This window comes from Dermacentor albipictus, chromosome 1 (assembly GCF_038994185.2).
Source record: "Dermacentor albipictus isolate Rhodes 1998 colony chromosome 1, USDA_Dalb.pri_finalv2, whole genome shotgun sequence".
NCBI classification, from domain to species: domain Eukaryota; kingdom Metazoa; phylum Arthropoda; class Arachnida; order Ixodida; family Ixodidae; genus Dermacentor; species Dermacentor albipictus.
Genome location: NC_091821.1, coordinates 257,389,718 through 257,410,116, shown reverse-complemented (window position 1 = coordinate 257,410,116; position 20,399 = coordinate 257,389,718). Strand labels below are relative to the sequence as shown.

Genomic DNA, 20,399 nt, shown 5'->3' with positions numbered 1-20,399 from the left:
CGTGGAAAGTACTGTGGTGTTTTTATATATTGGAGTGCACCCATGCTCAGAGCAATGCCGCGCGACATGCGAGTAGGCATTACCCGTTAGTGAGCGCCTATGTTCAGATAATCTAATATTGAGGCAGCGACCTGTTTGACCTATGTATACGTGACCGCAGGAAAATGGTAGTTGGTAAACGACTCCCATTCTACAGTGCACAAACGGGGAAGAATGCTTAATAGTGCAGCCTTTCCCAGCATGAGTGGAGGCAGCCTGGGCCAATTTCCTATCGATCTTACCACAAATTTTGATCAACTTGTTAGGGGCGGAAAAAACAACCTTTATATCAAATCTGCCTGCTATATTCCTGAGATTATGTGATAATTTATGTACATATAGAATTACAACCAGTTTTTTCTTCTTGTCGGCATGCTCAGGATTATTCATTCTTGTGGGTGCTGCTAGTTTTACACGTTTGACAAGCTTCTGTACTGTCATGCGGATAGCATCCTCTCGAAAACCTACCGCTCTCAAACGTTCCAGTTGCGTTAAGAAACTCTTAGACGTCTTGTGAAAACACGATTTAGAGAGTGCGGAAAATAGAACCGAAAAAGCAATGCCGTTTTTCACCACCTTGGAATGTGCGGAGTGAAAATTTAAAAGTGGTTTTTCTGACCTTGGGCAATACATCCAGCACACATGCGTATCAGTTAGCTTGAGCCTAGTATCTAAAAATTGTAGTTCATTCTTATCCGGCACTTCATGTGTGAAAACTAATCCTGAGCCACATTTGTGGAATATTTGAAGTATATTATGAACCATTTGTTGGAAATTAGTACTCTTCACAAAGATCAGGAAATCATCAACATATCTTAGCACTTTCAATGTTCAGTCATCTAGGTTACTTTCTATATTTCTGTCTATGCTACTTCGGAAAATGTTAGTTAGTACTGGTGCAATCTTGGACCCAATGCAAATTCCAGATTTTTGTCAGCGCTGTCCTGTGTGTTTCCTGCCTTCTGTCATCGTCTTATTGCGCTGCCCCTTCAAGATGTTCAACCAGTACCAACTCGCCCAAATGTCGATCCTTCTGCAATATAAGCATTTATTGCACTGTTGACTGTTACCCAGTCTGTTATTTGTTTTTGTGCCTGTCGAGAAAATCGCCTGGCTGCTATGAATGCAGACATCTCATTTAATTTTCTAAGATATTTCTCAGTGCCCTTGCATTGTTCAAAAAACTGCACTAAAGTATCCAGGAAAGCGTCAGCTGCACTGCAGGTCACTTGTGCAGATTCAGGCACAACATCCATGCTGTCATCGTCAGCAGCAGCAAACAAACAACGCACACCACAATGCAACAGTGAACGGACTGGCAGGAGACAGCGGGACATGGCGCGCACGCATGCCACGAAGAAGGGATATGCCTACTGCGTAGTTGGCATAGTTGGAGGTCAGCAAAGGCGCGGAGGTTGGTAGCACTGGCATGATGGTACTATCACGTAATCACCATTGAGAAACAGCATTGGCTGCTTTTTCTTCTCACTTTTTCTCTTTGCCTTTTTTTTTCTTTAGTTTCGCTGGCTTTACTGGCCAGGCTGCACTTGGTCTCTCTCTCTCTCTCTCTCTGCGTCCTGTATCCTCCCTGCAGTCTGCAAGTTCGGAGAAAGCCAGCGAGACGCGAACCTGCTGCGGCGACAAAGAGGAGAGATATTGTGGGAGGTGCTGCGGTGGGGGGGAAGGGGAGCAGCACAGCACTGAAAATGCCTCGTATGAAGGGCTCATCGCATCAGCGCTGTGCAGGGCAGAGGGGGAGGGTCCGGCGATGGGGAGGCAAAGGAGAGAATGAACTTGAGGGCGCGGCTAATTCTTGTAGCCGGGCCGGGAGGAGACAGAGGAGTGACTGAGGAAGGGTGGGAGAGGAGGAGCGGAGGAGCAGCGAAACCTTCGCAGAAACAACGAGGTGGTTAGGTCTCTCCGTCTCCCCGCGTCGCACAGATGGTCGACGACGCAGAAAACCTTTCATTTTTTTCTTTCCTTTCTTTCCCTTAAAGTGCTGCTCGGATGGTCGAGTAAAGCTGCGCGGGTAAGGCGCGGCCGGCCATGAAAGCTCACATTAACCGATTAGCGCGTGTGCAGTGTTCATATTAGGCGGATTTTTTTTTGCATTGACTCTATGGGAAACCAAACAAGCTAATTCCACTGTTCATCTTAACCGACGGTTCTTAAGCGAGTTTATCTTAACGGGAGTTTACTGTACTTGTGTTTGGGTGCAAAACACCGGCATCCGAAAAGGATGGACCGACCGCTGCGTAAGACATGCCAGAATAACACTTCGATGCATCTGTAAAAAATTCAGGAGAGGAGTATTTGTGCTGTAATTCGAGGAAGTACATTCGGACATGTGCGACAGGTGCGCCCTTTGTAACAGCTACAAAAGATGTATCACAGTGTATAGGTTTCCACTGCCACGGTGGGGGCCATACAGCAGGGGGCATTAGGTGGTATTCAAGCAGTGGAACCCTTGTTTCTTCAGCTATGTCTCTAACACGCAGTGAGAAAGGTTGTGCCAATGTGGGCCGGTTGTGAAAAAGTTGTGAACTGAACAAATCGTTTATAGTGGAATACGTGGGGTGCTGACTGTTTGCAATCACTCTCCGAAAATACATGAAAGACGAATATGTTCTCTGCAGATGAAGTGACCACTCATCCGATTCAACGTAAAGGCTTTCCACTGGGCTAGTTCTAAAGGCGCCAGTGGATAGGCGAACTCTTAAGTGGTGGACAGGGTCTAGCATCTTCAGAGCAGTTGCAGTAGCCGACTGGTAAACTACGGCTCCATAGTCTAGTTGTGTACGTATGAGGCTTTTATACAAGTTCATGAGACATTTCCTATTACTGCCCCAGGTTGTGAGTTTTTAATATATTCATTGTTTTCATACATTTGTTTTTAAGATACTTTATGTGCTGTACAAAGGTTAATTTCGCGTCTAAAATTATGCCTAAAAATTTATGTTCCCTGTTTACAGGCAGACGCTAACCATGCAACACAATTTCAGGATCAGGGTGCAGGCCTCTTCTTCTAGAGAAAACGACACAGGTGCTTCTTTGTGGGTTCAGCCTGAATCCGTTCTCATCAGCCCATTTGGAGACCGCGTTAAGACCAAGCTGGACCTGTCGCTCACAGATTGCGAGAGAACTTGATTGAAATCCTATCTGCACATCGTCAACATATGTTGAATAGAAGATGTTACGTGGTATGTGTAGACGAAGAGAATTCATTTTTACTGCAAAGAGCGTGCATCTGAGCACCCCGCCCTGCGGCACTCCAGTTTCCTGTCCAAATTTCCGTGACAGAACATTGCCCACTCCAACACGGAATGTATGATTAGACAGATAACTTTCGATAACATTGAACATATTACCGTGTGTACCTAAGTGTGAGAGTAAGAATCATCCTGACAAAACACATTAATTAGAAATTAGTACCCGTGAACAATGTGAATTAAAAAATAATGACATTAAGTCTCTCAATATCCCAAACGGCCACATAGTATCATAGGCTTTCTCCATATCAAGGAATACAGATAAGAAAAACTGCTTATGAACAAAAGCTTCATGGATACGTGCCTCAATATGTATGAGATGGTCACTGGCGGATCGGCCCTCCCGAAACCCACACTGGTACGGGCCGAGCAATTTGTTTGATTTGAGGAAGTGTAGTAGGCGACAGTTAATCATTTTTTCGAATACTTTGCAGAGGCAACTTGTTAATGCTATAGGTCTGTAACTTGATACAGAGGAAGGATCCTTTCTGTGCTTCAGAATTGGAATTATAATAGCCTCCTTCCAAACAGAAGGGAGCTCGCCGGAAAACCATATAACGTTGGAAAGGGAAAGGAGGGTTTTTTGTGTTTCAGAAAGTAGTTGTTTCAACATCTCATATGTTACGCGGTCTGAACCTGGGGCAGATGTATTACAACAATTCAGTGCTGCCTGCAATTCTGCTATGCAGAAAGGTTTGTTGTACGCCACACTTTTTGCACATTTTCTTTTTAACTTTTGCTGTTCTATTCGCGTCTTGTACTTTAGGAAGGTTTCGGAGTAGTGTGAGGAGCTCGATATGTGTTCAAAATGTGCACCAAGAAAGTTGGCTTGATCTTCCAGGCTTTCTCCGTGGCTATTTACTAAAGGCAGGGAATACGTTTGTTGCCCATTAACTTTCTTCACTCTATTCCCGACTTTTCTCTCAACTGTGTACGAGTAATGCTTGATATAAACTCTGCCCAACTCTCTCGTCTTTCTTGTCGGCGCGTTCTCCTTGCCTGGAATTTGACATGCTTAAAGCTTTCCAGGTTTTCTGCTGTTGGCAAATCGCGAAGCAGCGCTCACGCTTTATTCTGGTTCCTCTGTCCTTGCCTACATGCATCATTCCACCAGGGAACGCGCCGCTTGGAACCCACACCACTCGCTTGAGTAATACATTTACAGGCGGCACCAAGTATAAAAGCTGTAAAATATGCAACAGCATCATCTATGGTTATACCTGACATCTCAGTCAACATCATATGAGTAAGAGGTCTGTACCGTTCCCAATCGGCTGAGTCAGCCTTCCACCGAGGGACCTGCGGGGGAAGTTGATGTTGTTTCGGCGTACTTAGGATTACAGTCGTTTTCCACTCCGAGCCATTTTATCGTGGCCGCGATAGATCTAAAGACATACGGCGTGTTCTAAAGGTCACAGTTCTTATCTGCAGGGTGTCAACATCGTTTGGACAGGACCACTTGTCAGCGGCGGCACAAAGAGTGGAGTTTTGTGCGAGAAGACGGCCGGGAGTTGACCTCGGCATTGCGCTTCGCAGTGCCGCGCGGCGCTTCGCAAGAGCCGTCGACTTCTTCGCGCTGTTCTTCACGGCAGAAATAATCACCGAGATATGCAACATGACTAATAAATATGCGCGGATGCATATTTTGGAGAAGCAGTCATACAGTGAGAGAGTGGAAAGAAGTGACTCCCGATGAGATGAACAAGTTTATCGGACTTCTCATTTACATGGGTATTGTACAAGTGCCGCGCTTGCACTGCTACTGGAACACGCGGATATTATTTTCTGGTCTTCTTCCACCTTCAGTAATGCCAAGAAATCGATTCAAAGCGTTGCTTGCATTCCTCAGTGTGTCCGACCCTGAGAAGACAACTGCCGCATCCCATGGCAAGCTGCATCGCGTAGCTTCGCTGCTGAAGCACATCAACGCCTCATCCGCCCAATTTTTTTCAACCTGATCGGAGCCTCTCCGTTGATGAGAGGATGGTAAAGTCCAAAGGCAGATCCGGAATTAGACAGTACATGTGGGACAAAGTTATCAAACGGGGATATAAATTGTGGGTTTTGGTGGACCCGAAATCTGGTTACACTGTTCAGTTCAGTGTATAAACGGGAAAGCGTGAAGCACCAAGCGCACGTGGGCTGGTATTCGATGTTGTGACGCGGCTGGCAGAGGACTACCTAGATCAAGGCTACATAATTTATTTAGACAATTTTTACACGTCGACATCCTTGTTTGTACACTTGTTGGAGCGCAAGATGCTTGCTTGTAGCACAACGCGCAAGGATCGTCGGGGGTTTCCAACCTAGCTGAAGGACACAGGAATGTCAAGCTGCAAACCCATTAACTTAATACATGTACAGCATGTATCAAAAGCCAGAACAAATAGACATATGCATGCTTTTTTTTCTTTCACCACATGATATGGGAATGCAACTGAAAGACCAACATCCTCCCTATCCTCCGCCCTCACCAGAGCAGTGGGAGACCCAGCTCACCAACCTCAACCCTGATGACCAGCGCCAGCTGGTGAAAAGGGCAAGGCAGCCGGCCATCATGGCTTCCTGGACTGAGCAGGCCACCAGCAAGGACAGCGACCAAAAACTTGTCTGCTCTAAATAATGTTCAATCTATTTCTTTCACAGTTTTTCGTCAATGTGTGGGAGGCCCTAGCATAGGTTTTGGATTACGTGGTGGCAAATCGCAAGTGCATACTGCAAGCCTCTGATATGAGCATAACCAACAATATATTTCAGCTGAATTTACTAATCAGTTCTGCGTGCTACAAGATCAACGATAAAGCTACAGTATTTCATGTCACAATACTTTTGTGACATATAAAATTTTAAAAATATAGAAACACTGCAAATCAACACTCGCTGAGTAGTCAGAAAAGAGATCATTATGGCTAAGTTAATGACAAAGCTCCAGACTGCTCAAATTCAAATGAAAACTTGCCATTTAGTAGCGCATCGTAAATCCCACAGGCGTATGAATGTGTCGTATCCACAGGACAGCAGCTCTATTGGAGACTCAGGATACACATGCAGCACGCCAGCACCATTACGGTGACTTGTCCCCAGTGCAGTGATATGGAGTCCCCTGCAAAACAGAAACAAAAAGCTGAGTTTGGAAGGCGCATGTACACACAAGTGACAGTGTTAGTCCTCAACCAAAGTTTGGCCAGAATCCTTTAAAAGTCGACACACCAGGATTGCATGGCATGCAGCATTTGATGCCAGAAGGAATTAGACATATCATCAAGAGCTCAAAAGGGATGCATTGGTTGAAGCAAAAGTAGGAGGATGATGTTAGCAGTAGGCTAAGCTTGCCTTGCTTGATTTGCTGGCAATTCCACCACCAAAGTGCCACCTTCAATCAGTTTACGAAAGCTAAAACCTATTGGCATTTCATTGAGGACATCACTCTTTAAAAGCACCATTGCGGTGAAGTGCCAAGAGATGTCTGGATGACGATGAAGTGGTGTTGAAAACATGGAAGCATGTGCACTGTGGTGCCTGCATCCTCCACAACAAGGACAATGCCTCTCTGCATGTATGCTCGTGGCGTAGCAAAAGAATAAATTAAGAAGGAAACAATGAATTGAGGAATTCCATAGAAGAGTCCATGACAGCAAGGCAGATAGAGCTGAGAAGTGGAGCAACGAAGTTATGTTGGTTTGGATGTCAATGTTTGGGAGGCCAACAGCTGTCAGAGGGACCCGGCCGAGTGCCAACGCACAAGGAGACCTCTTAACGACATGTCTTCTGCTCCCGTCAACCAGCCGACGAACAAGTCTGCGAGAGCTCGCCGGCGGTCTCCGCTCATGCAGTTCATAGAGCAACACACCACGCCAGCTGCCGGAGGGGCCTGATCAAACGGCAATGCACGAAGAAATTTTTTAAAGATACGTCGTCCGTTCTCGTGAATGAGACGACGAACGACAGTCTGCGAGAGCTCACCTGCCATCTCCGCTCAAGCAGTTCATCGAGCGACGCACCACGCCAGCTTCGTAGGACACCAGCCAAACTGTGAGTGCGCTGTGGTCATCGGTCTGAACCCTTTCTAGGGACGCTTGGTCTTGCTTACCCCCATGCCCTGTGTCCGTGTACTTGCATTTTGTATGTTTTAATAAATGTTTGTGCGCTGTGATTGTTGCCATTCCTTGCTTGCTGCCCTCGGAGGCATCTCTGAGTCTCACAATTAAGCCTGCTCCTCAAACCAAATCGTAACAGCTGTACAATAGAGGCAAACAAGACATCACACAGGCGGCTGCACAACATGCAAGCTGGCAACTTACAAGCTGTCCAGCACACAATGCCATAACGACATCATCAGCTGAATCTGCTGGGCATCGCCACTCAAAGCGAAGCCCACATCACATCGCAAATAATGATAATGTATGACACTAGCTGTTCCTATTGGAATCTTGCACGACTTTTACCAGGAGCATGGAATATCCAACTAAGCCTCAATAACACAGCTTTCACATGATTGCTAGAAATACTATACGGATTATAGAGGTATATCAGATTCTGATGGCTGTAGAGACCTTCACAACGTGACTTTGCTGTGTAAAAAAACGAGTTATACTGTAGTTACTCGATTTACTCCATACAGTGCAAGCAGCAGACAGTTTTTCTGTGCTCTGCCATGTTTTCAACTTAATGGCCAGTGTTTAAGGGACCCTGAAATTATTTTGACAATTTTGCACAAACATACTGAGTCATTAGGGTAAGTCCTTCTCATCATTAATTGACACACCTAAGTGCTCTGTGTAAAGTGTGTAATTTATTATAAGGTTTTAAAAACGTACATCACTACTGATCGCAGCATGCCACTTAGCTGAGTTTTGAGCCAATCTTGACCAGGCGACGCGAGGTGACCATATGATGACAAATGAGCGAGCTATCTGACTGGCTGCCAAGGGCACGTCATTGATAATTTTTCCAGCTTTACGGAGAACAAATGTTCGTAATAGTTGGAATATTAGTTAATTTCTTTCTATAAAAGGAAAGTAACAGAAAGAGAATGCACAAGGACGATTTATCACTACACTAAAGACTTCCGGCACACAGCAAGTATCGTCTGCCTGTGTTACAATGAGCTCCACGTTGACGAGAGCTCTGCATGAGTGTTGGTCTCGATCTTTCTTTTCGCAAGCACCATGGTTCATCCTTGTCATTTATTTATTTATTTAATTATTTATTTCAGCAATACTGCTAGCCTGGAAAGGTTGTGAGCAGGAGTGGGGTACAAAATGCATAAATACATAATACACACAATACACGTCTTGTGTAACATATGGGTTTCCTTTGTAGCAATTGCTACGATTGGGTGGATGTCTCATTTTCCCCTAATTAATTACTACTCTCCACCTTGTGGGTTTCTGCAGGGCTATTACATCAAGGCAAAGATAATCATGAATAGCCGGGCAAGGGAACAAGAGTTCAGGATCGTCAGTCAGCCTCTAGAGTCTGTGAAGGAGTATGTTTACCTAGGTCAATTACTCACCGAGAACCCTGATCATGAGAAGGAAATTCACAGAAGAATAACATTGGCTTGAAGCGCATACGACAGACATTGCCAGCTCCTGATTGGAAGCTTACCATTATCACTGAAAAGGAAGGTGTACAATCAGTGCATTTTATCGGTGCTGACATATGGGGCAGAGACTTGGAGACTGACAAAGAAGCTTGAGAACAAGTTAAGGACCGTGCAAAGAGCGATGGAATGAAGAATGCTAGGCATAACGTTAAAAGACGGAAAGAGAGCGGTTTGGATAAGAGAGCAAACGGGTACAGCCGACATTCTAATTGACATTAAGAGAGAAAAATGGAGCTGGGCAGGTCATGTAATGCGCAGGTTAGATAACCGGTGGACCAGTAGGATTACAGAATGGGTGTCAAGAGAAGGGAAGCGCAGTCGAGGACGACAGGAGACTACGTGGGGTGATGAAATTAAGAAATTTGTGGGCGCTAGTTGGAATCGGTTGGCACAGGACAGGGGTAACTATAGATCGTAGGGAGAGGTCTTCGTCCTGCAGTGGACATAAAATCAGCTGATGATGATGATTATGATGGCATTATCTCAGCTTTAAGTTACCGAAACACCAAATAACACTTGCTCACCGGTTCACAAAATCATGTTTGTCTTGTGAGTTGACAAAAATTTAGCAGCAACAGCACAGCTACCTCTAATCTTGATGAGGAATGATTTATTATCATTCCTCATCAAGAAACTTAAAAGAAACTTAAAATATGTACTGAATGATGCTCCAAGCATCCTTTCATAGCAACGCTGGCAATATATATAATAAAATGAAAGCAAAACTTGCGTGGTCAAGTCGAAGGCCTGAAGTGGTGTGACCCCATTGCAGCCAGCAGAACCTGTCAGGAGAACCCGGCTGTTTTCCAGGATTGCCACAGAGCACACACGATCCCAAATAGAGATTGTGTAGCACAGAGTTGAAGACTGCGCGCCCAATGTCCATACCTGTGTATTGGCAGCAACAAGCACAAACAGGAATTTTAAGAAAGGTTCCGGTATGTCTTTTCTGCAACATAATCTGCATGCAATGTCTGGACTGCAGCTCGTGCATGAAATCCAAATGTAAATTTCAACCTCCAATCTCCCTGTAGTAAGGTACATTTTTTTGCCACATAAATGCAGATATGGTTTAGGGTTGTTACCTTTGCTGAGGATTTAAAAAAGAACACCGGAAAAAAAAAAGGGGGGGGGGGGGAGAATTTTTTTACAATAAGGACTTCATAAAACAATAGAAATCTTGGCCAATCCCTCATTGTGGGTATGTTCCGTATCCTAAGAGTAATCATCATAGTCAACGTGGAGACCATCTGAAAGTGCAAGGTGGGGTTAGCATGGCAGTTGTGGAGATGCGGTTTGTGCTTTACAGGCGAGAGAGAGAGAGAGAGAGAGAGAGAGAGAGAGAGAGAGAGAGAGGTGTGGCCTAATGGTTAAAGCATCAGGACACACTTTTTTAAAAAGTAAATGCGAATCTACTTGGCAAAAACACAACCAGTTACCGACCGACCCACAGAAAGGCAGACAGACCAGACAACCGACACATACGAAACCTTCCCTTAAAAAAAGCCACGCAACACTTCATCAGGATTCTAACTGTGGACCGTCAGATTCCCAGTCAAGCGCTACATCTACAAAGAAAATAAAATGGCGATACGTCATGCACTAACTATGCATGATTGAAATTTATTGAAAGACTATACAACGTCTGATACAAATTATGTTTAAAGAGAGCAGTGGGTAAAGCTAACAGCCCACTGAGCATCACTTCTGTAACCCAGAGATGTTTGGAGGCACGAGAACAAATAATGAGCGTCCATTCCGCTGGTGTTGTCCAAACTGGTTGTGCCAGGTGACGTAATAAGCACCAATAGTGTGCAGCTGCCAAGAAGACGTATAGAGGAGAAGTATAAGTAGCACTTGGATTCATAGGAGAAAGCTCAAAAGATAAAAATAAGTGAAAGGAGGGACTGCTATGTCTCGACACTTCAGATAATATGACAGTCTCACGATGGAGTGAACAGCTTAAGGAATTGAAATTAGTTCACTTGAAATTCAAGTTATGTGCCAATTTAGAAAGAACCAGGAAACCAGCCAATGGAATGCCAGTGTGGGAGTCAAACTAGTGGCCAGCACTGTGAGGTAATAACCATTTGTACTGGTAGAAAACCGGGAATGTGGCAACCCTAACAGGCCTACAAAAGGGTATCTGACAATGCAGACTTATTTAGCGTTTTCGTTAAACATTATAACAGCTATAAGTTTTGGGGAAGTTCACAAAAATGCTTGTGTACCATGCTTTGGATTCACATTAAATAACCTCAGGAGTCAAATTTTTTAACAATCCATTTCATTATCCATTGCTTTTGTGCTTCCTCACTGGCTTGGATACTGCTCGGCCGATCTATCTCAGTGCTGACAGCATCCGAGCCACGTCCAAGACAGTGAGGAAATGGGGTGGGACAATTACAATTAACGGGGTGGGACAGTAATGAAATAGATTAGAAAATACAGCTTTAAGTGGTTAAAATTGTTCTGCCTCCCTTCACTATGGTGTCCTTCAGCCTACTGTGAAACTATGAGACATTAACTCCTACAATCTCATCTTTAGGAGTTCCCGATGTCTTGGTGCTTTGCAACATACTTGAAACCAGCTGCTATCTTTGTTAGTGAGCACAGACTAAGTCACCTGCAAGTTGTTTGTTCCTCCACCTGAAAGGTATAAATTGATGCACTGTTCTCCGATAAACAGCCAAATTCCAATATAAGGAAACACAGATATAACAACCTATCAGATAGAACAAAGTAAATGTAAAATGTTTCTTGCCGATATCAGTTGGTAGCTTATAATGAATATTGCATATAATGAAGGCATTTTTGTGTGGGATGCGACGACGTTACAATGAGGTTTGACTGTACAAGTACACACGCTTGCCATAACTATCATCATTATCATCATCAGACTTGCGTCAGCTGACTGTACCTTGTGCCTGCAATTTCCTTATTTCCTCGCACCACCCAATTATCTGCCGTCCCCAACTGCACTTACCTCTTGGCAACCATTTAACAGAATATAGGTTATCTGCTCTATGCATTCCATGTCCCATCCAACTCCTCCCGCATTATGTCCACTAGAATATTGGCTACCCTTACTTGTTCTCCAATTCAAACCACTGTCTTCCTGTCTCTCAATGTTATGGGTATAATTTTTCATTACATTATTTCTGGTGCAGTCTTTCAATTTTTTCTCAAGCTTCTTTGTTAACCTGCAAGTTTTTGCCCAATATGTTAGTATTGCTATAATGCAATGATTGTACACTTTTCTTTTCAAGGATAGCTATACCATAAGGATCACTTTCAAGGATAACTACAGTTGGACACCTCTATAATGCAATGACCTGTGTAATGAAGGATTATTTATGTCTTGGCTGAAGTCCTATCTTTCACATGCATTGTGAACGCCTCTATAACGAAGACCACACAACAAATTTGCCTGTAGCTAAATTTGAGCATTACAGACAGCTGAATTGTTTCTTTACAACAAACGTGACGTAGCGTTGCCGCTACTGCTTTCCACAGACACCACTGAGCTGCGCTCTCCACTCTCTGTGGCGATGCACTTGAACGTGCCAACGTTACTGGGTGTCAAGTCCTGCGGCAGTGTTCCAGGAATCGCTTAACTTGTATGTTGCTTTGTTGCGCGATGGCTGATGAATACATTGCAGTTGATGCCGATGTGATGATGCACGTAACTTACATCCAATGACATCTTCAAAGCAGGGGTGTGCGAATATTCGAAATTTCGAATACGAATCGAATATTTTCCTTATTCGAAGCGTATTCGATTCGAGAAATGCATATTTGTAAATTCCCGAATATTCGAGGACGGCCGAATAATGGTCGAAATGGCGAATATTCGGACAGACTGTGAATAATTTAGCAATTAACGAATTATATGCTTGCTCAACATTCTCCTAAAACATGTTTATTCACTGAGAGCTTCACATGATCCGCTCATTATCTGTATGCTCTGCATCAAGATGGCAAGTTGGGCCAGTTTGTTGGGATTCATAGTAAGGTTCGTTACAGCGCAACACAAAGCAGGGACAAAAGAAGGTACAAAACGACGACATAGTGTTACAGCACTGTGATCTTAAGTGCTGTAACGAACCTTACTATGAATGTGTACGCTCTGTTCTAGTCTATCTGCATCAGGCCCGTGAGACATGATCAGTTTCGATTTTTTTTTACCAGGCTTTATTCCAGGGCTCTTTCATAACAATATATGATGTACTTTCGGGCTTTGTAAGTATGCGCAATAAAATATGCACCTAGAAAATGTTACCTGGACAAATGTTGTCACAGTGCATAGAGAGCCCTTACTTTCTGAACATGTTGAGCAGTATATTTTCCTTATCGATAATCTGTAACAAGTGTTTACCTGACAGAGCATTACCTGACATTACCTGAGTGCATTACCTATAATGAGTGCCTCTTTAACCTGAAGCAGCCTCGTAAAATGCAATATTATTTTTAAAAGGGTAATGAAGCTATTGTTACCTCATTTTGCAATTTTTTAATACTACACATATATTCGATATTCGATTCGATATTCGAATACAGTTTTTTGCCTTATTCGTATTCGATTCGTATTCGAAAATTTCAATATTCGCACACCCCTACTTCAAAGTAATCTAGTGCAGAAAGGACAAGAGCATGAATGAAGGCAGCGGTGATGAAGAGCCTGTAAACAAACCAAGAAGTCTGATGGTTAGGGAGGCGGAAGTAGCATTTGGCTTTCTGTAGTACCTTTCGTAGCGCCCACGTTTCGCCATACCTTGGCATAATATTTCAGTTGCAATCACACATTCCATCGTGTGCACAAAAGAGAATTGACTAATTTCACCCAGTCTCTTTTGAATTCATGTTAAATAAAGGCCTTCTGTTGTTGAAAATGCTTAAAATGCTCTATTGTGACTGGTGCGGTGCGCGATCTTGACAACAAAGTGACCTGCACAACGAAATCTTTGCAGGTCCCACGCACTTCGTTATATAGGTGTTCAACAGTATAGTATTCATCTAGTGCATCAACTTGCATGATTAATCTGTGACACACACACACAAAAAAAAAAACATTGTCTCAGATGTAATAACATGAGTCACAGCATTTGAAATTACACATTATACACTGTCACTAGTGTGCACTCTGCCAAGCTTTGTAAGATAGATAATGGAATGTTCAAGTCATGCCCAGAGAATTTTTTAAAAACACAGGAAAGTCTTGATGAAGTGACCCACTGTGTCTTTTACATTTACAACAGGTGCTACATAGAAAATTGAGACAATTGTGGCCTTTCAGCTAATTGTTCTCGGCCCCCTCCCCAAACTTTTGAATGCATGGCACTTTAAATTCTGCAGTTTACATGCCAAAAACACAAAATGATTACAGTAGAACTCCATTGATACGTTTCTCAGGGTGTCTACCAAGTTGACATTTCCAAATTCCCTGAGTTTTCCAGGATTTCCCTGAGTGTCATTGCAAATTTCCCTGAGTGATGCAGAACTATGTTTTATATCAACACGGGCTGAAACCATATCGCCTGATGCTGTCACTCTCTAGTAAGCACATGAAAAAAAAAGCAACTTAATCCAATTTGAATACTAAGGAGCAGTGCTTATGTTATTCAAAAAGAGAATAAAAGGCAGGGGTTAGTAAAATGCACACCAAATAAAGTGTCTTCGAAAACAATTGCAAATAGGGTCGGACATTATCAAATACGAATAAAAAGGAGATGCATACAAAGGCAAATATTTTCTAATATGAGCTATTTCTATCAACTGATAGCAACCTCAGTGGGATGAGGCCTGAACTCTGTCACAATTGAGATTCTCTCTCAACAGCTCGTAAGTCAACCTCAACAGTCCTGACATACTCCCAACCCGCGCACGACGCCCGAGTGTTGTGTTGCACTGCTTCAAAGAGTGTATTTTGGTTTGGATGAGGGACACCTGCATCTCGGCATCAGCCAAAACTTTACTTTTTGACCTCAAGCTCTTTCAAAACGGCGGCAACAAGCTTCCTTTCTCGTTTATTCCTCAATGTGTAGGTCACTTCTGTTCTTCACCGCCTTCCGCCACTCGTTCGCCCCAAGGACCATTTGAAGCATCTTGATCAGTTGCACAGTCCACGACCGATTTTTCGAGCTCCCTAGGGGCCGCGAAAACGTCCGAAAAATCGGCCAGTTGGAAAAAAATAAATGCCTGTCATTTACTGCCTTTAGAGGCTCAAACCACCACAGGCACGTTCGAAAACGCTCTGAAGGCCTGTCGGTACACATATTAGGCATACCTGTGCTCGTACTGTGACAGGAAGTGCCGGGTGCCGCATAATTAGGATATACATACTGTATTCCGTGACAATAGCCCCTTCCCACGCTTGTTATGCTTCACTGCAATACTTTTTTGTAAGCTTTACCGAGTAACATTCCTGTATAGAGGCGAAGCTGACTTTCACGAACCGGCATTATGCAACGCACCGTGTTTTCCAAGTTTCTAAGCCAATCGCGAGGACCACAAAGGTGGAGTCCGTGCCATTGCTGACAGCAGCGAATTCTTTCAATAAAAAGTTCGGCACCCAATGGCAAGAAGCTTCATAGCGAACGTCGAAGCAGCTAGGGCTAGCGTTGCCGCAGTGGTGGCGACGGGTGCCAGCGGATCTGCGTGCGACAGTGCCGGTTCGAGGCGGCGAAGTAATCGAAACGGCAGCAGTGGTGCCTTTGATTAATGCAGTTTCGGACCTGCGGTCGCGGCAAAACGTCCGGAAAATCGGACGGCAAAGAGTTCTTGCGTCGGAAATTTCACACGTTCTGATACGTTGACACTATGGGGTACGAGGTGGCGCCGCGAAGCCGTCCAAATTATCGGGAATCCGGAAAGTCGCTCGTTGACTGTACACTGGCAACTCCTCCTGCCAACGACAGGGCGTCAAAGACGATTCATTACGATTCCTGTCTGCTACTCGAGCCAGCATTACCGCGACTTTCGACCCTTTCAATAAAATTGCCGCTAATTTTCCCTGATAGAGGCCCAAATTCCCCGAGTTTTCCCTGACTTTTTCCAGACTACTCAAAATCCCTGAGAATTCCCGGTTTTCCCGGTTGGTAGACACCCTGGTTTCTAAAGGGACCGTGAAAGAAAAAAGAAAACATACTAGCCGGGAAAACATAACTGGGAGGAAGGGCACAAATCGCCGCAGCACAATATCAGGAACAGTTCGCAGGAGAGTTCGGCTGCAGTGCGGTTATTAGATCTCTCGGTGCTCTTACTGTGACTAGGAATGGCAGATGTGCGCATGTATAATTAAGGGACACGTACGATGTTCCATGACAGTGGCCCGTAACGCAATATTTTGTGCACGCTTCACCGCATAATACGGTTCTACTGCACCAAAGCTGACTTAAGAGAACCGGCAATCGTAAAATGCATAACTTGAGGTTAAGCACAAGAGAGCACATAGGACAACAGAAGGGGACAAAGACACAGTGCTACTAACAACTGAATTTTTGTTGCATGTGGTTAAAACATATATACCATGGTACAATCAGAAGAAAAAGCCACCGCCGCAACATCTGCATCGCGACTGGCGACGAGGAAGCGGCAGGGCGTTATTTATCTCCTCGGCAGCGCTCGGCCAGCAGCCTGCATTTTCACCGTCATCCTACAGGAGCTGACCTTGGTCACCGATCACACGCTTGAGAGCAGCATGATACCACTGCGCAAGTGCTCAGTCACGTGGCTTTTTTCATATTTTTGTGGGCTTTTTTTTGCAACCCGGAAAAAAAGGACTACACGAGACATATAGTAAAAGAAACAACTCGATCGGTGGTTTCTGAAGGTGCTCTACAAATCTGCATATCGTACTTGGGGTCCTCAGCCAATAATTAAAAAGTTGGGTAATTAAACTTAATTAGTGAGTTAAGGGAAAAACAAACAAATTGTCTGAGTTACTATAGGTTATTATGAATAGTACGCATTCAGTTCAGTTCACTTCCCACGCGCCTTTCATTTAAAAATTTGGCTCAAATTATGTTGGACACCCTGTTTATTACTTTTCGGCAAAATCATCCACCACCAGCCACTACCAAGATAGGAACGAGATATTTTTTGACAGCGAAATAGGTGGGCAACTTAGAGTTATTGCTCCTAATCATCTGGAAGTTGCCCATCTGTTTTGCTGTCAAAAAAGAAATTTGTTCCCATCGCGGTAGAGGCTCCAGGTGGATGATTTTGCCTAAAAGTAATCTATGCTGGTAGTATGGCGGCCCAGTCAGAGACCCATTGGAGACCCTGTCGTCAGGCTTGCGACGTCTTTAAATGCACCCAAGAATTGTTGTTGGGTTCCTCTACTGCTTTGTTACTCTACTGCATTTCTTAAAAAAAAAAAAAAAGAGGGTTTTACGTGCCAAAACCACTTTCTGATTATAGGCACGCCGTAGTGGAGGACTCCGGAAATTTCGACCACCTGGGGTTCTTTAACGTGCACCTAAATCGAAGTACACGGGTGTTTTCGCATTTCGCACCCATAAAAAATGCGGCTGCCGTGGCCAGGATCCAATCCCGTGACCTCATGCTCAGCAGCCCAACACCAAGGTCACTGAGCAACCATGGCGGGTGACTGCATTTCTGGCGTGAAGAGCTGTGAGTGCACTTAGGGAGTCTGTGTATATAATACTATTTGCGAGGTTCTCCTTTATTATTTTCTCTATGGCTATAGAAATGGTGTAACATTCAGCAGTAAAGATGGATGTACACTGCAGAAGTCTTACTGTTTCTTCCCAATCCCCTTGGACAACTGCACTTCCAACATAGGATGTCATTTTCGAACTATCAGTATAAAAGTACGTGCTCCATTTTTCTTTTTGTGCAAGGAATTCCTGAATAACGTGTTGTGGTGGAGTTTGTGCTTTGCAGAACTGTGTTAGAGTGAGATCGCAAGCTGTGGGAAAGATGAACCATGGGGGTAGTGGATCATGTCTGTGGGCAATGCCAAGTAATGTGTCCACTATGCCAATGTTCCGACACATTTCTTCAAATCGCAGGAGCAGTGGTCTAGTAGTTTGTGGTTTGTTGTTGAATATTATTCTGGAAGGACATCTTGTTACAAGTGGAGAGCAAATGTGTTTTGGTAGAGATTGTACCTTAAGAATGGATGCACCGGTTAGAGTGGCTCTTCTATTTTCTAGTGGGGGTTCGTTTGTTTCTACATAAAGGCTGGCGACAGGAGACGTTTGGTATGCACCGCATGAAATACACAAGCCTGAGTTATGTACTGGGTCTAATTTCTTTAAGTATGACGGTCTTGCTGAACCATACACTATACAGCCATAAATTAAGGAGGAACGTACCAAAGAGCGATGTGTAGAAGGCATGTTCTATCAGACCTCCAGTGTTTATGTGACAGTACTTTGAGTACATTCAGTGACTGGGAAGCTTTATTTTTGAGGGTTTTTATGTGTGGCTTTGCATTGTATTTGTATTGTACTTTGTATGTTTTTTAATGTTCTTATGCTGTGGTCCTAAGCTTAGTTTCTTGTAAGCATAATGCCCCAGGAGAAAATGAGTTTAAGATATCTTTAATGCCACTGTAGTTTTTAGTAAGTCCACGACAATTCCAATGTATCAGGAACGCCATGTTTAATTATTTGGTGGGGATGTGGCTAAAAGCAATTAGGTGCCTCGTTTTTGAGGGCCCGTTGTTTTTTTTTTCTTTTTTTTCAAGAGAGTTGTGCCTCTGCGGTAGTGGGGGCGAACTGGTAATTGTCTTCATGGCTTCTCCCGAGGCACTGGAGCTCCGCGAAACCATGGGTGTGTTTGTTTCAGGCCTCTCCCATTGGGGAGGAACCTTGTGGGATGCTGAATGAGGGGCCGGCGGACCCTGTTTGGCAGGTGGCAGGGCAGCTTGCGCTGTCTCTGCCTGGGGTGTGGGTGGCTCTGCCGAAGGCCCGGTAACCGTGGCTTGGACAGGCGCCGAAGTTAGGTGTGGCGCTACGCCCCGTCGCACTACATCGGCGAAGTTGCTTCTTCCATTGAAGGAGAACGAGTTTGTTAGCGCAATACGCCTTCTAGCTTTTTTGAATGAAATGTTCTCTTTGGTTTTCAACGTAACGATCTTTCTTTTTTCCAGGATTGACAAGCCCTGGAGTATGCAGCATGTTCTCCTTCACAGTTTACGCAATGTGCCGCAGCGTCACAGTTTTCGGAAACATGTTCCTTTGAAGCAGATTATGTGCAAGTTTTGCAGCCTTGGCAGCTCTGTGAGCCACGGCCGAACCTCTTACAATTGAAGCACCTGCGGGGGTTGGGAATGTAGGGACTTACATCTATATTCAAGTAGCCGACTTCTATTAATTCAGGGAGCGTGTTGCTGTTCAACATGAGGATCCGGTATTTTGTGTCAATTTCTTTGTTGTCCTTTTGGATTTTGATCCGGCGAACTATGACATCTTGCCAGTGAGCCCTTCAAGCATTTCTTTTTCTGTTAAGTATATGAAATCAATTTCTGATATTACACTGCAGACAGTGTTGAGGTCATCAGTAGGATGCGACAGAGACACAGATGTCCCCAATGGACACATGGATGGATGGATGCAAAACTTTAATGAAGGCCCTGAGGTACACGACTCAGCGCGCTGCGGGCCGCTCCCATATTGGGACAGTCAGGCCATGCCCGACCGCCGCATCGTGGGCCCTCTGGACAGCCCATAGTTGCACCCCGGCATTGGGGATCTTGATAGCGGAGAGCCACTTGTCCTCATTGATTTGTTCTGTGCCTCGTAACGAGGGGCAACGCCAGAGCATATGGTCTAGGCTAGCGACACAATGTTTGGCAGTTTTGAGTATTGTACAGCCGCCCTGATTTTTAATAATATAGCGCGAGCGTCGACTGAACTGCTGGTGAGCACCTTATAACGGCGATAAGCGTGCAACAAGGAGAGAGTTCGCGCACGAGCCTTGTTGCCTTGTTGCACTTGCCTTGTTGCACGCTCTTGTTGCACGCTTATCGCCGTTATAAGGCGCTCACCAGCAGTTCAGTCGACGCTCGCGCTATATTATTAAAAATCAGGGCGGCTGTACAGTGTCTCGAAGTTCGAGCGCCAAATCGCCACTGGACATTTTGGAAAGCTTGTAGCTAGTGCCTAGGGCTTCTGTCAAGGACTTGGATAGTAGGAATGGAGGCAAGATTCTTACTGGATTTTCTTCTACTTCACTATGTACTACATATTTTGGGAAGGTTACTTTTCTGAAAAAAAATCAGCTACTTTGGTCTGCCCTCTTTTATAAGAGATCGATAATTTGAGCCATATAAAAGTTGTTTTGTTCAGCCACAGTGCCAGCCGGCCACCATGGAGCCCAACGAAGAAACATGCGAACAAGTCCTGCCCACGCCAGCTGTACATAGAGACTATAACCTAATACGACATAACCAAGGTAGGTTAGCCACACAAGGTTAACCCTTGCCACTTACGAAAACTAGAACTGAATAGAAG

The 20,399-nt window shown here is 44.4% G+C and overlaps 1 protein-coding gene across 1 annotated transcript in view; it reads right to left on the bottom strand.

The window, feature by feature from the left end:
• LOC139054335 (F-box/WD repeat-containing protein 4) overlaps positions 1 to 20,399 on the bottom strand; it is a 35,976-nt gene that overhangs the window by 10,309 nt on the left and 5,268 nt on the right. Inside the window, exons 5-6 of the mRNA XM_070531193.1 lie at positions 9,647 to 9,804; positions 6,268 to 6,411 (exon numbers count right to left, since the gene is read on the bottom strand). Of these exons, the coding sequence (XP_070387294.1) occupies positions 6,268 to 6,411; positions 9,647 to 9,804 (302 nt within the window). The remainder of the gene's footprint in view (positions 1 to 6,267; positions 6,412 to 9,646; positions 9,805 to 20,399) is intronic.